The sequence below is a fragment of the Stigmatopora nigra genome, chromosome 21, assembly GCF_051989575.1.
Source record: "Stigmatopora nigra isolate UIUO_SnigA chromosome 21, RoL_Snig_1.1, whole genome shotgun sequence".
NCBI classification, from domain to species: Eukaryota; Metazoa; Chordata; class Actinopteri; order Syngnathiformes; family Syngnathidae; genus Stigmatopora; species Stigmatopora nigra.
Genome location: NC_135528.1, coordinates 7,353,518 through 7,368,150, shown reverse-complemented (window position 1 = coordinate 7,368,150; position 14,633 = coordinate 7,353,518). Strand labels below are relative to the sequence as shown.

The window sequence follows — 14,633 nt, the reverse complement described above, 5'->3', positions numbered from 1 at the left end:
CGGATGCTAGGGACATTCCCTAAAGTTAAAAAATGACTCGTGTGGATGTGTCACAGCTGCACTGGTGTTTTTCAGGCCTGCCCAATTCCCGACAGCCAGTGGGAAGAAAAATTCCTCGCATTCTCGTTCTTGATTGAGTGTCGGGAGACAGTGGCTTCCAGGGATGAAAATATAAAAATGGAATAAAATTTAATGTACATAGTTTACCAAGAAATACTGTAATGTATTCAATTAGGCAATTATGTATAACATTCATGCACATTTTTTGATTAATTCAGCTAGAATGAACAAATGCTAACTTGAAATATTTGCTTCAAGTGTTGAAGTTTGAAATCAATAGATAAAAAAGCCCAAAATTGTTTGTTGAAACGGTCTGTTTTTATTTGAAATACAAAAATATACATATGTACATTTCTATATAAGACATAAATACGTTTCAAAGTAATTACCCTAGTTGAGCACTAGAGGGCAGATTTTATCACCTGGTATAGGCTCAATATACCACATAGTGCACAATAAGTAGAGATGAGATACATTTAATGATTTTAATTATACATTTTATTTGCCTCCAATGGAAAATGTAACTCCTGCACTACTATTGAAGAGGATACATTCAATCCACCTGACTGCCAGCTTCTCTCATTCAAACAGATCAATGGTTGAAAATGACAACAAAAACACAAAAAGTACCACTATTCAAGTCACTAGACACTCTTTTTGAACTCCTTCCTGCCGCCCCCTTCACTCCCAAAGTTCCTAACCCGGTGAATCTTCTTGAGCTCTGCCTCTATGGTCTTCATGATGTCCACATGGTCTGGGATGTGCACGTAGCGGATGTTCCTGCCCGTGATGAAGAGATCCTGCAGCCGAACCAGACTTCCCCTCCAGTCACGATAAAGCACGTCCTCCAGGCGGACGTTCATGAAGGCGTCCACGTTGACCACCCGGCCCCGGGCCGTGCTCTCGTTCCTCAGATCTACTGTAGTCACTTGGCCCTGAAGACCCTGCAGAAGGATCACCATGCTGTTCTCGATGATGGTGCGTTCACTGATGCTTTTGAAACCCTCGGACGCCATGCTTTTCTGCAGGATGAAGAGCTTTGAGATGCAAGAATATGGTCATTATCATCTGATATCTTGCAGGTGAGTGACCATTTACGTCACTTGTTCTTCAATAATACGTATTTGTAAAGGGGCTAGTAGTACAACTTAAGTCGGAAAAATTCAATGAAAATTATTGATATATCAAAACGTTTTCATCGAGAAAAGAAAAGTTTACCTGTTTTTAGTTTTGCGTTTTAATCCATTTGATAAAACACGAGAAACTTTCGCATTTTCTTCCGGATAATGTAATATGACGTCAATTTAAAGCGACAACGCCCTCGGAAAACAACACAGCTAAAACACTACGTTTTGTAGTCATAGTAAATTCATTTTTATTGCTTTTTATTTTCCTGAATAACAATACAAAATAATACATAATTTAATATATTATAGTATAATATAATTAAAATATATTATACTAATATTTTATTATATTATGTCATGTTATAATATATTATAAAATAAATAATAAAGAATTAATTTGTTTTAGTTTTATGGAATCTTTAGCACCAAAAAAATACAATTTAGTTTCAATTAAATATATTTTATTTAAGAAAAATGTCGTTATTTGTGTTAATGATTATATATATTTTTAGAACAGTCTGTCAGGTGTGTCACAATCACATTTGACTACATTGACATGAGATCATCCATCATGGCTAGCAGCTCATCTCCTTTGTCCATTTTCACATCTTCCGCCGTCTCTTGTTCTGTGAAAACTCCAGCGATTTGAGCTAGCTGAGCTGCAGAATTTTCATCCTGAAATAAAAATATAGTTACTAATTATAACAAAAATTCAGGATAAAGTGTGCACAATTACCTGCAGGGGTTGAATGTTCAAAACCTCCAACGACTCCTCGGGTCCACCCGAAGCACCGCTAGCAAACAAAGTATACTACAAGTTAGATTTGTATTTGTTGCTAGGAATCAAACAACCACGTCACTTACTCTGCGTCTTCATCTTGGGCCAAAACGAGTAAATTGAAGCGAAAGCCAGTTTCGGAACCAGGAATGTTCTGAACTTCTACTGTTCCCATCAATCGGGCCAAAAGATTGAGTTCTTCTTTAGCTAGTGGATTGGTAACGCTAGATGCCTATGGCATGTAAACACAAAAAAGACAGATTAATAACTAGATAGTTTTGAATCAATGATGATAGACGTCCAATCATGTGGCGTCCAATCGTCAACGGCGGTCAATGAGTTCAAATCTCATGTTTACAATACCTCCATTTTGTGAACTTTGGATGATTCTTCATGATTGATGCAAAACCTTTGATTGATAACAAAAGACAGTATTAGTAATATGCTCATTACATGAAAATATGAACTATGATATTTGGTGAATGACATGTTCACGCCAAGTTTGATGACTCGCTCTCCGTGAAGGCCAAATGATGCATCTTTAATGGGGTGACAGTAATTTCCACCTGATGAGAACCGGTAGCGACAGGTTTCTCGTCCCTTTTTGTCAAAATTTCTGCAAAGGCAAGATGGAGATGGGTTTTCTTTTTCAAAATAATATAAAAAAAACATACAGTATCACTCAAAGTGATGACATTTTTACACAGTAAAAGTGATAGTAAATTACAGCATAGCAACTTGTCTCTAAATTAATTTATATTACAAAAATAAAAATATGTGGTCACCTAATGATCCCTGGAACGTCCATTCCGTGAGGAACCGGGCATGAGGTGGACATGATGAAACGCCCGTTGGGGTTTTGGATTCTGTTTTTCAGGAAAATGGACACCTGGGTTTTAAAAAATGTGTCAGAAATGAGATGTGACAAGTGTGGATGGCCGTAGATAACGAGGAACTTACGCGGATGTGCGAGTCTTGTAGGAATGCGAGCAGCGTTTGGCGAAGAAGTTGGAATTGACCCTCGGTTAGAGACGAGTAGACCTGAATTGGACGTTTCGAATGTTTAAGGGCAGTCTCAAATGTGGGTGGGATTGTTGTGTACCTCAATAACCTTCCTGTGAGTTTCATCCACTTTATTTAGAATGGCGGGAGTGTCTTTAACGTGCTGGCGGATGCTGTCGATGTGATTGTAGGTGATGAGCAGCAGGTCTTTAGGACGAGGACAGTGGAAAACTTGGTACTTGAAGGCCATTAACATTAACTCGTAGAGCTGTTTACAAAAGTACCACAAAATGTGCCAAAATATCCAAAGTACAATGATTTGTCAGTACTTTTAACTTTTAAAATAGAAAATGTACGGATATATAGTAACGGAATACTATTTGGTACTTACCTTGTCCATGCTAACTGGGTTGAGCTTCATAATGGAAACATGTGCTAAGCGAGTTAGCACCACTTTCATGGTTCTGTGCGAATACAGCGGCTGTGGTTTGAGGAGTTCATCCATGAATCCTTTACTGTACATAGTTGCAATTATATCGTTCATCACTGTTAACGTCAAAGCACATTTGTCAGTTTAAATCCAGCTCATCTAGGAAATATGTCGAATAGGCGTACCTCGTTTTCTGTCCTTTTCCGACCACGCCACAGCGGCTTTGAGAGAAACAACTTGCGGTAAAAATTGCGGCTTATTTGGAGGGAGAATTGCCCCAACTGACCTTTGACCGAGGATTTGTCTTCGCAAGCGTTTTGAGATCGGAGACGTTGGTCTAGGATGTACAGCATCTCGCCTCCCAGGTTTATGAAAACCAAGGGGAGAGTGGTCGTGGACATTTTGACAGAATTAATTCCGCTCCTCCTGGCGAATTGGACTCTAGGGAATGTTTGTGCCTAGAGGATTGTGGGAAATGCTAAGAGGCGACAGGTGGTCAGGAAGAGGATCAGACCTGCTCACGTCCATCCTCATTGGCTACGAGACAAACGCTGTATATCCTCTGGATGCTTGGGCGTAACACGTGCTTAAAAAAAGACAATTGACAACACTAATGTTTATGTATGTCATATGTAAAGTTGCATTAATAATGTCAAAGTTAAAGCTTTAACTTAAGACTCTTAAGACTAATTTAATCCTTTTTTTTCATGCAGTTATGATTGTTTTAACCCTTTTATGCCACTTATTGAACTTTTCAAAAAGTAAACAATCACAAATGTACAATGCAAATATATAATGCCATGCATTAAAGTCTAAGAAAAATACTGAAGCAAAAATATTGATATAATAAACAAAAAAAAGAGTATAATGATCATATCAGTTAATTAAACGTTGCTGAGATGTTGCAATATAAATGTTTTTCTTGTTTATAATGTATAAGAATTAAACGACAAGAAATATTGGTGTGGATTTTGGCCAAATTATTTATTTTTTACTAATAAGGACATCCACAAATGATAAAACAGGTTAAAAGTGCAATTATTACTTTTTGGTCATTAATAATAGTCCATATTCTACTTGTATAATACATAACAACAAAACCATTCAATTCAAGCGGTGTCGAGGTCAAATGACGTCACAAGTGATGGGGACGGAATGTGCAGTTCTCTTTTTACTCGCTAGAGAGCAGAAATGAGTCAGCAGCAGCGCTCATATCTTTCGTTTATTAGTCAAGCAAGTCAAACAAATGAGTTAAATTCGCTTTCGACTTTGAGGAAGGAACACAAATGGCGTTTCAAGTGGAGAACAAACTTTCCCACGAGTTCGTGCAGGCTACTTTTTTTGCTTGTTTTTACCTAAGGTAGGTCTGTTTTTTCTTTTTTTAATGCCATGTCAAAACAGCAACCAAACCCAGTTAAAAGCTTATTAAAATGAGATAAGAATCATTTTGCAATTAATCTATTTTTTTTAGATTACTATTGGTAGTAAAATTAGATGAATTGGTAGTAAAATTAATGACTATTGGTAGTAAATTTAATGACTATTGGTAGCACATTTAGATGACTATTTTTAGTAAATTTAATGACTATTGGTAGTAAATTTAAATGACTATTGGTAGTAAGCTGAATTAATACATCATAGGACCAAATTTGTTGGAAAAAGAAATGTCATTTTCTAGTCTCAAATGTATGTTTTTATTTGTGGTGGTAATAAATATTGTATTGTGATTCCAGATAGGTGGCACATGAAGAAGGGATGACATTTAATTTCACATCAGCGGAATTGGCTGCTTATTAAAGTCAAGAGTGCAATCCAAGCAGATGGGTCTGGTGGTGCGTTTCTCCCTGCGACGCCATGGAATGTGATCCCTCTAAACTGGACTACTTCTGCAAACTAGGCTATTCCAAGGCGCAGGTCCAAGCCGGCCTGGAAAAATACGGTCCCGACACCGACAAGGTTCTGGCAGAGCTGGTTCGGATGAACGCGGACGCCAGGACCGAGTGGGCGCCCGTCACTACCGTGTCGGTGCTGATCACCAACCCACCCCGGAGCGCTGAGACGACCGTGGTGACGCTGCCCCTGGCTAAGAGGAGCCAGGAGAGCGGTGGGCTTGAAGATGCTCTCAGGCCAGTCGTCATCGATGGGAGTAACGTGGCCATGAGGTAGGTAACAATGTCGTCATTTTCATCCTAAAATTAGTCAAAACTGCAATAAAATGATAATTGACGCCAACGTGTGTCATTAAATAATATGTTAACTATGTTAAAATAACTCTTGCACAATCTTCCACTATTTGCCTACAAGCGTTTAATTAGAACATTCACAAGAGTTCACCTTTTAATTTGCATATACACAACCTCAATAATTATGACTGCATGTTTGCATGTTTGACCTTTTAATGGTTTTTAGCCAATTGCATTTTTGGTGTGTGTGTGTGTGTGTGTGTCATGCATGCCTGTGCACGTTAGAGATTTGTATCCTGAATATGCAAATTAGGGCACAGATTCACCAAAAACCAGCCTGACTGGATTTTACTGCCTCGTCTGCCTTCTAAAATGTCATTTTTTGGCAGTACGAGCTTTAACTTATTTATTTTTCAGCCAATAACATCTGCATTAAAATCATACTTCAAGCCAATAATACATTTTGTTATAATAGGGTTTAAGTCAGGAGGTGGATGTTAGCCATATTATGAGAATACTTAGAGTACAGGAATCTAAATATATGTTGTAGTATAGGTAAAAGGTCAGCTTGCGTGCGGTAAGTCATTTTCCCAGTAATTGCTGTGTCTTCATATTCAAATGTTGTTTTGAATAGGGTTTAGGTCAGGGTGTGGCAGTACCTAAATATATAAAAAATGTATTTATTCTAGTGTAGGATGTTATTTTTTGCAAATTATGATTTTTTTCTTCATATTTTAAAACTAGTCACCACTTAGACACAAAATGGAGTATGGCCTAACTAACAGCTATTTGGCATTCCACATTTTTTATTATTTTTTTCCTCTTCAGCCACGGGAACAAGGAAATATTCTCTTGCAAGGGAATACAATTAGCCGTGGACTTCTTCTTGGATCGAGGCCACACCAGCATCACCGTTTTTGTTCCCTCTTGGAGGAAAGAGCAACCTAGACCCGATGTACCAATTTCAGGTAAGAAGCCTTATTCTTCTGCAGCTATTGTGGACTGTCATATACATATACTACATATACATTTACTACAGATACATATACATGTACTACCTATACATGTACTACATATACATGTACTACATATACCTGTACTACATATACCTGTACTACATATACATGTACTACATATACCTGTACTACATATAGATGTACTACATATACATGTACTACATATACATGTACTACATATACATGTACTACATATACGTGTACTACATATACGTGTACTACATATACGTGTACTACATATACGTGTACTACATATACGTGTACTACATATACGTGTACTACATACACGTGTACTACATACACGTGTACTACATATGTGCTACATATACATGTAGTACATATGTGCTACATATACATGTACTACATATGCATGTACTACATATGCATGTACTACATATACATGTACTACATATGCATGTACTACATATACATGTACTACATATACATGTACTACATATACATGTACTACATATACATGTACTACATATACATGTACTACATATACATGTACTACACATACATGTACTACATATACATGTACTACATATACATGTACTACAGATGCATGTACTACATATACATGTACTACATATACTACATGTACTACATATACTACATGTACTACATATACTGCATGTACTACATGTACTGCATGTACTGCATGTACTGCATGTACTGCATGTACTGCATGTACTAGATGTACTGCATGTACTGCATGTACTACATGTACTGCATGTACTGCATGTACTGCATGTACTGCATGTACTGCATGTACTGCATGTACTGCATGTACTGCATGTACTGCATGTACTGCATGTACTACATGTACTACATGTACTACATGTACTACATGTACTACATGTACTACATGTACTACATGTACTACATGTACTACATATACATATGCTACATATACATATACTACATAGATGTACATGCATGCATACGGTAGGTCTTAACACAGCCATTTTTTTTTTGTTAAAGAGCCTAAGAGCTGATGTTGCCAGCTGATAAAGATGTGTATAAGGAAATGTTCTTCTTCTTGTACGTGTTCAACACAGATCAGAACATTCTGGAAGTTTTGGAAAAGAAGAAGTTCCTGACGTTCACGCCGTCTCGCTGGGTGGACAAAAAGCGGGTGGTGTGCAACGACGACATGTTCATCGTGCAGCTGGCCTTCGAAACGGGCGGCGTCATCGTCTCCAACGACATGTACCGCGACCTGCAAGTGGACAAGCCCGAGTGGAAGCGCTGCATTAACGAGAGGCTGCTTATGTACTCCTTTGTTAATGACAGGTAAGTAAGTAGTCAACAAAAGTGCTTAGCTTTTTATACTTTGTAAACTGAGTGTCTATTTCTTTCCTCATTTCCAGGTTTATGGTTCCCGGTGATCCGCTGGGTCGAGACGGCCCAAACTTGGAGAACTTTTTGCGTTGGTTTCCCAAGACCACCAAAAAAACGCCCTGTCCTTACGGTGAGTACATTTCCAAAGTCAAAGTTCTACTTCACGTATTTCTCGCTCAAATAAACCATGACTGAATCAGGGGCCGTCTTATACAAGACAAATAGCAAAATTCAACCATTTTAAGGCCATTTTAAGCTTACGGCTGATACGTGAGACGGCTAATATGCGAGAAACTACCACCATTTTGAAAGCAACACTCCACTTGTATTCCTCAACAGGTAAAAAATGCACCTTTGGCCTAAGATGTAAATTCTTCCACCCCGAACGAGCAAAGCAGCCCAACTGCCTACTGGCCGACGAACTTCGAGGGAAAGCCAAGCTCCTATTCGCCGCTCCCAAATCCTCCAAAAGTCTGGGCGACTGCCAAAACCTGGTCCCGGTAGAAGAAGGAATGAGGAAATTGTCCTTGGGACTTGAGAAAAGCTACTGTAAGAAAGACAAAGTCAATCAATGCTCCAATCAGAAGAAAAGGAATAGTTTGACATCATCAGATCACGGCTTTCATAAACAGCTCGATTCTGGCGTGGGCTCCATGGAAATCCCATCAATGGATGCTAACAGCTTCGCACAAACGTCTAGTGGTTTTCATTCTAGTGGGGATTGCCATCCCCGGAGCGCACCGCCGTGTTTCTGCCGTCCGCAGGACTCTACGTTTTTCAGAACTTCTCAAGACTGCCTCAGCCACAACCCCAGGCCATCCGGCGCCGAAACGGCCTACCGGGACAAGAGAAAAGTGGCGCGTACCAAGTTGCTAGCCACCTTCAGCGCTAAAGTGGTGGACGCTGTCATGGACATGTACCCCCAATTGGTGGACCCTGTCAAGTTGGCGCAAAAAATTTGGCTGGAGAGTCACAATAAGATGTAAAAACTTTGTTTGAGGATGCAAAATTGCAGTACACCATGTAAAAAAAAACTAGCAAAAGGTCAAGATGGGAGTGCTAAGAAATGGAATAAGTTGTATAAGCCCAACCCATGTGAGAGTTCATTTTAATTACACAAGATGTTTGGCTGGTCTGAAAATGGGACATACTCTGCTGCATAATATGCAAATATTGCACGGAAGGAGGTTCTTCCAGTCTGCGTGTGTGCACAAGTTAAAACATTTTGTTATTGTTTTCAGAGATAATGGGTGAGACTCGTGTTTTTATTCTACTTGTATTTATGCCATGATATATTTTTTTAAATAACAAAGACTTATGGAAGGTATTTGCAAAACAAGTTGAACTTGTTAAACTGTTTTTGGCAATGGGGTTGAGGCAAATGTTTATTTTTCTTTAAAGAACGAGCGTTATTGTACATTTGCATTTTATGGTTTCTTAGGGAATTGGGTTTGTTGCTCAAAATACTGTAAATTACTGTATTTTTTTTTCATATTGAATTAGGTCATTAATTACTTTGTCAATGTATCCACCTGCTGGACGATTGTGTTACTACATGTAAGGCGAGGCTGCGGCGGAAACACGACAGTATTACTATAAATATATGAATCATTAAAAAGGCAACGAATGACACTGCACGAATGTTTGTGTCAACTCATGTTTATTCACTCCATTTTTATGAAATGTCAACATTGGCTTGGCAACATTTCAGATTTTCATAAGCATTTTTCCTAAAAGTATACAATGCAATGCTAATATCAGTCAAAAAGATCCATGACAGCGTCTAAATAAATTTGGGCGAGCTCCTAAATGTGAGTATTTGGCGTATGTATAAGTTCCTAACATTTTCACACTTAACTTAATCATTGTAGATTAAATTAAAGAGAAATAACAGGGCTTTTCGAGGCTAAATGGGGACTTCCTGAGAAGTTGTTTTGGTTGCAGAAACTACATCACCCAGAGGTCAGTTCGGCCGACGCAATTTCCGTCTCGCTTTCAAGTCATTAAAGAGCTAGCTAGCGTTAGGAGGATATTTAGCAGCGATGTAGCGCCATAAAATGATCGACCCGTTTACTATAAACTAGCTTTTATTGCCCTGACAAGTTTTTCAACAGCGCGTGTAATTTCTACTCTTTGCTGGTCAAGCAGCCGGCTAATTTTAATCGTCTTATGTTGGCTAATAGTGACTTTCGGTCTTCTCCCACGAGCTAACCGAGACGCCACTTCGTCGACGCCAATTTCGACGCCAAAATGTGGCAAAGTGTTGGCCTTGCTTTGCTGGTCATTGTGGCCACGCTGGTTTGTGTTCTTATCTTCATGTTGTGCGGTAAGTTTGGAATAATGACTATTTTCATGTTCTATTTTGATAACACGTTGCCTTACTGTAGGGATTCATTTTGGATGAGTCGGCTCACTTTAAAGTGGTGTTCGAATAGTTTACCAGCTTCAAATGTCAACCGAGAGTATCATATATAAAGTGGGTCAGTTACTATGTAATATGTTGTTCTTATACGTTAATGAGTCATTTTCACAGTATAATTTCTCCAAGTTTAACTATTGCACTGCAATTAATCAGTTGTGCACCTGCCGACGCTTTCCTGTCGTCGCTCTTTATGACGTCACAGTGTTACCAAGGTGATTTTTTACACAACAATCTAGAAATGAAAAACACATTCCTCAATTAAACTAATTGATTTAAGAAATTGTAAAGATATTGACCAATTTTATTGCCAATGTGGACTAGACGTCTATCAGCGGGAGTGAACTAAAAAGTGACAAAAACTTGATGCTAAACGAACCTAAAATAATCATTTCAAGAAAAATGAAAACTCACGTTTGTGCAATATTTTAATATGAAACAACTACTTTGACATGACACACCAGCCCTTCCTAAAATTATACAAAATTGTCACGCAATAACTTTGTCATCTGTCTTTGAACAGGTTGGTACGTGGTCTGGCAACTCTTCTTATCCAAGTTCAAGTTCCTGCGCGAGCTTCTCGGGGACGCGTCAGCCCCCCGAGCGCAAACCCCACCGTCCCAACCCGAAAGCGCCTACGAAGGTGCCGGCGATGGCCCGGCTCGCAACCGTCTCAGGACCCCACGCCAAAGAGTCACCTTCCCGGAGAGCACCTTATAGACGACCATACACCACGTACGCAACTTACACTAAATTTCCTGACCGATACTGACTTGGGGACTGTATTTTCTGCGCCATCCATTTTTTAAATGTCAACTAGTATTTTTTTTAAAGTGGAAATTGTTTTTAAAGTGCAAGGAAAGGATTGTTGTTGTTTTGATAGACTGACCTGGTGGATAAGATGAAATGGAGCTTAAGTGCTGAAGGTTAAAACAGTTTATATTTCCTTCAAAAAAAAAAAAAAAACCCTAAAAAACAAGATGTACACTTGAAAGGAATTTTACAAAAAAAACTGACGGTTTTGATGCTGCTATCCATGAAATCTGACATCCAAGAGGTCCAAACCAGTCTACTGAAAAACACTTTCATCCTGTCAAGATGGCGTCCACTGTAAGGAATTGTTGACATTAATGGCATCCGCTGAAAATTCCTCCATTGATGGCAATAGACGCCCAAATGGTTGGCGGCGTCTATTGTCATCAATGGCAGAAATAGCAAACCAAATGCGTTGAGGTCAGTCCTGTTCAAGTTTTTATATTAAAGTCCACAATTCAATTGTTTGTTTTTTTCCCTCTATTTCTCTCCTTTTAGCCTGAATTAATATTTTCAGATTTAAAACATTTTTTTTACATAGTCATATAAGATAATAAAAACAAATCAGTAAACAACTGCCGTTATGGTGTAAGATGATAAACACCAGGTGGCAGCATAAGGCAAAAAATACAATTTTGCCACTCCTTCATGTGTGTCACTCTTAGTACTACTACAAAGGGCTTATTTTTCAACATATTACCGTATTTTCCTGCATATAAGCCGCTCCCTTAAAATCATAAGTAAAACCACTATACTCGAATATTCTAGTTGCAAATTTAACCACTTTTCCCAATTTAAAATTGTCTATTCCCATTAAAGGTACAAAAAGATGAATAACCTATTAGCACAGTTCAACTACAACCCAATTAAATTTATTTAAATCATCATTTAAATCCTCAGCAAATGTTATATTTTAACCCTATGCAGCAAAATCCACTTGTAAATGTCCGTTTTCTTCCAAAATAATCTGTCCGCATGTTCCCAAACCTGCAGCTGCCCCCCGTTTTAAATATATAAAAATATAGCTCTTTTGTGCTTATGAGAAGCTGTAATTTCATATTCTCCAAATACTTTTCAGGAAATGATTGTGGTAAACCACGGTAATGACATCCACTCTCCAGTTCTTTTCACTGCTTCTACTACCGCCCCCCCAGTGAAGGCCCGCCACGCCACTTTTTCAGCCGATGAGGTGAGCAGGTGATGCTTCTTCGCTGGTGTCTTTTTTCCACGTGTAAATTTCCATCTGTCTTTGCTCTCCCGCAGAGTGTCGACACGACTGCAGCTGACAGTCGGCGATGGAGCGAAACGCTGCATTGCTGTGGTTTTGCAGCACCTTGCCCAGTTGTGTAACTGCGGTACGACACAGTGCCAGGTATGTGGTGTTTTGCTCTGTGGCTCTTAATGACACACTGAAGTACAGATTGTCTTAAAACTGCCAGGATAAAAATAACTCTTGATTCAAACAGAACTCTAATTGACTCCATGTTGCCTTAGTCAACACATTTAGTTTAGAGAAAAGACATCATAAAAAATAAAAGATTAGGTGTACAAACAGAAATTTAAAATATTCAAAACATAAGGCTTTATTTGAAAATAGAGACAATTTAAGAGTCATGTTTTTGTAAATCCCCCCCATAGAATTTTCAATTAAAAAAATATTTATACTACTTATTTTAGGATTTAAAAGAACATTTAGGCATAATTTTAAAGATATACAAAAATTCAAACATTAAAACATAATAATTAATTTTGTAAAAGTAGAAAATTAAAGGGAGTAATGTTTTTAATAAACCCTCCAGAATTTTCAAATGTTTTTTTTTTAAACTAAAATCATGTTTTTTCCTTTTTTTTTCAAAATACACATTTTTTAGCCTTAATTTCATATATATATGTTATTTAGGTCACAATATTAACTTATTTTAAGACGTCCAAACATATGAAAGCCAGGACACTATTATAATTACATATTTTATAACCACTTAAAATGTAATTTAAAAAAAACTCGATTCATTCAATTCAAATGAATAAAACATAGATTCAATCTACAGTCTAAAATGGCAATTTTTCCCCATTTCCCAGTATTGAAAGGAGGGGCATTTAGAGTGTTAATTACGGTAAAGTACAATAAAACCCCAATCCAATTTTCATTATGCTTGTTTTTCAGTCCGTGACAGCGCCGTCTCATTTCGAAAGCGTCGCAATTTGTGCCTTTGTCAAAGATTCCATCTCCAGTGCAGATAAAATTCGTCACCGGGGGACTGGAGAGGGAGGGATGGAGGGAGGGTGGTCTACGTGTTTCTCTCTCTCTTTCGCCTCGCTTCTGGGATGACATTTTTACGAGCAAAGCAATCATCGGAAAACTGAACTCTGGTCACCGTGCCACTCTGTACACGCTGTTGTGACTCTCTGCTAGCTAGCAACCTTAATTCCCCCTCCACAATAAAAGCGCCATTTCCCGAGCCTTCACTCTTAGTCTTTTCAAAAGTGATTGCATTGGCAAATTCCTTGTTCTGGTGGTCTCCCCGGAGAGCGCGAACAGGAATGCGCTAGATAATAAAAACAAATTGCCTGGCATGCCGTGCCAGTCTGTGCGTGAGCCCAAAAGAGCTTTAATGAGATTTTTGCCCATCGGGTGTCGAAGGGAGGGTGCGAGGCTTCTCGCTGTGATTACGGTCAGCTATTCTTTATCTATCTATGGCGCAGACCCTCTTTGGGGAGACACTCTATTTCACTTGGGCGCTAATGAAAGAATTTAGTGGGATTAGCCAAGACGTGGAGGAGAAAAGGATGTGTCCGTGTCAGCTAGTTATTACACTAAGCCGCCGGAGAAGGAAGGGAAAGAGAGGGGTCTTTGTCGGAAGTGGTGGACCAAATGCGTTTTGGCATTTGGGGGAAAAATGTCCCTCACGGCTCAGAGGAGGCGTACAAAACACATCATGTCCTCCTCGTTCGCCTCTGTCACATTCAATGTTCAGCAGGGACGTTGAGGAATGAGTCCTGGAAGAGCTGAGCTCTTTTTGGAGGGAAATTGTGACGGCTTTGATGAAAGTGATTGGCTATATTTAGAGGAGAAGCCAGGAATAGCTTATTTTGATGAGGATTTGACAGAGAAAAAAAATGAGAGTATATGTAAGGTAAGGGATCTTGGTTAGATGGTGAGGAATTGTCAATAGAAGCCACTTTAGGATATGTTTTTGATGGGATTTGTGGGGACTTTATGCTGTAATTCAGCCATGATTCAGGTTCATTTGTGTTGTTTAATTAAGGAGAATTCATTCATATGTATCTTACTTCCGATATCAGAATAGAATTAGCAGATTAGCCCAATTCAGTGAATTAAAGTTGACTAAAATTTTTGGCTCCCTTCAAATAATATTACCTAAAAAATAAATTAAAACCCTTCAAATATTCATCACTAGTCAACATTAAAAGTAGTAAAAGTAGTAGTAGTAGTAGTTAAG

General features: G+C 38.5%; 4 protein-coding genes across 8 annotated transcripts; 2 read left to right on the top strand and 2 right to left on the bottom strand.

The window, feature by feature from the left end:
- Positions 1 to 356: 356 nt before the first annotated feature.
- Positions 357 to 1,381, bottom strand: lsm10 (LSM10, U7 small nuclear RNA associated). The gene is made up of 2 exons (XM_077743869.1): positions 1,279 to 1,381; positions 357 to 1,097 (listed from the first exon to the last, which is right to left on the bottom strand). The coding sequence occupies exon 2, from the start codon at positions 1,074 to 1,076 to the stop codon at positions 705 to 707; it is 372 nt and encodes a 123-aa protein (XP_077599995.1). The 5' UTR covers positions 1,077 to 1,097; positions 1,279 to 1,381; the 3' UTR covers positions 357 to 704.
- Positions 746 to 9,577, top strand: zc3h12ab (zinc finger CCCH-type containing 12Ab). Of its 4 annotated transcripts, none has more exons than XM_077743867.1 (7): positions 746 to 1,142; positions 5,131 to 5,229; positions 5,295 to 5,559; positions 6,409 to 6,548; positions 7,658 to 7,892; positions 7,970 to 8,070; positions 8,280 to 9,577. In XM_077743867.1, the coding sequence occupies exons 3-7, from the start codon at positions 5,375 to 5,377 to the stop codon at positions 8,924 to 8,926; spliced, it is 1,308 nt and encodes a 435-aa protein (XP_077599993.1). In that variant the 5' UTR covers positions 746 to 1,142; positions 5,131 to 5,229; positions 5,295 to 5,374; the 3' UTR covers positions 8,927 to 9,577. The 4 variants fall into 4 exon arrangements, with proteins under 4 accessions (XP_077599993.1, XP_077599992.1, XP_077599994.1 ...); XM_077743868.1 differs by lacking the exon at positions 746 to 1,142 and adding an exon at positions 4,653 to 4,757; XM_077743866.1 differs by having other exon boundaries at positions 5,131 to 5,559.
- oscp1a (organic solute carrier partner 1a) lies at positions 1,672 to 3,863 on the bottom strand. Of its 2 annotated transcripts, XM_077743703.1 has the most exons (11): positions 3,684 to 3,863; positions 3,583 to 3,618; positions 3,359 to 3,513; positions 3,068 to 3,235; positions 2,926 to 3,006; positions 2,751 to 2,854; positions 2,453 to 2,581; positions 2,329 to 2,374; positions 2,052 to 2,197; positions 1,924 to 1,981; positions 1,672 to 1,862 (listed from the first exon to the last, which is right to left on the bottom strand). In XM_077743703.1, the coding sequence occupies exons 1-11, from the start codon at positions 3,796 to 3,798 to the stop codon at positions 1,734 to 1,736; spliced, it is 1,167 nt and encodes a 388-aa protein (XP_077599829.1). In that variant the 5' UTR covers positions 3,799 to 3,863; the 3' UTR covers positions 1,672 to 1,733. The 2 variants fall into 2 exon arrangements, with proteins under 2 accessions (XP_077599829.1, XP_077599828.1); XM_077743702.1 differs by having other exon boundaries at positions 2,329 to 2,581.
- A 336-nt stretch (positions 9,578 to 9,913) lies between the features above and the next one.
- On the top strand, positions 9,914 to 11,634 carry smim13 (small integral membrane protein 13). Its single transcript, XM_077743870.1, has 2 exons — positions 9,914 to 10,266; positions 10,883 to 11,634. Exons 1-2 carry the CDS (start codon positions 10,191 to 10,193, stop codon positions 11,077 to 11,079), a joined length of 273 nt encoding a protein of 90 aa, XP_077599996.1. The 5' UTR covers positions 9,914 to 10,190; the 3' UTR covers positions 11,080 to 11,634.
- The last annotated feature ends 2,999 nt before the right edge of the window (positions 11,635 to 14,633 follow it).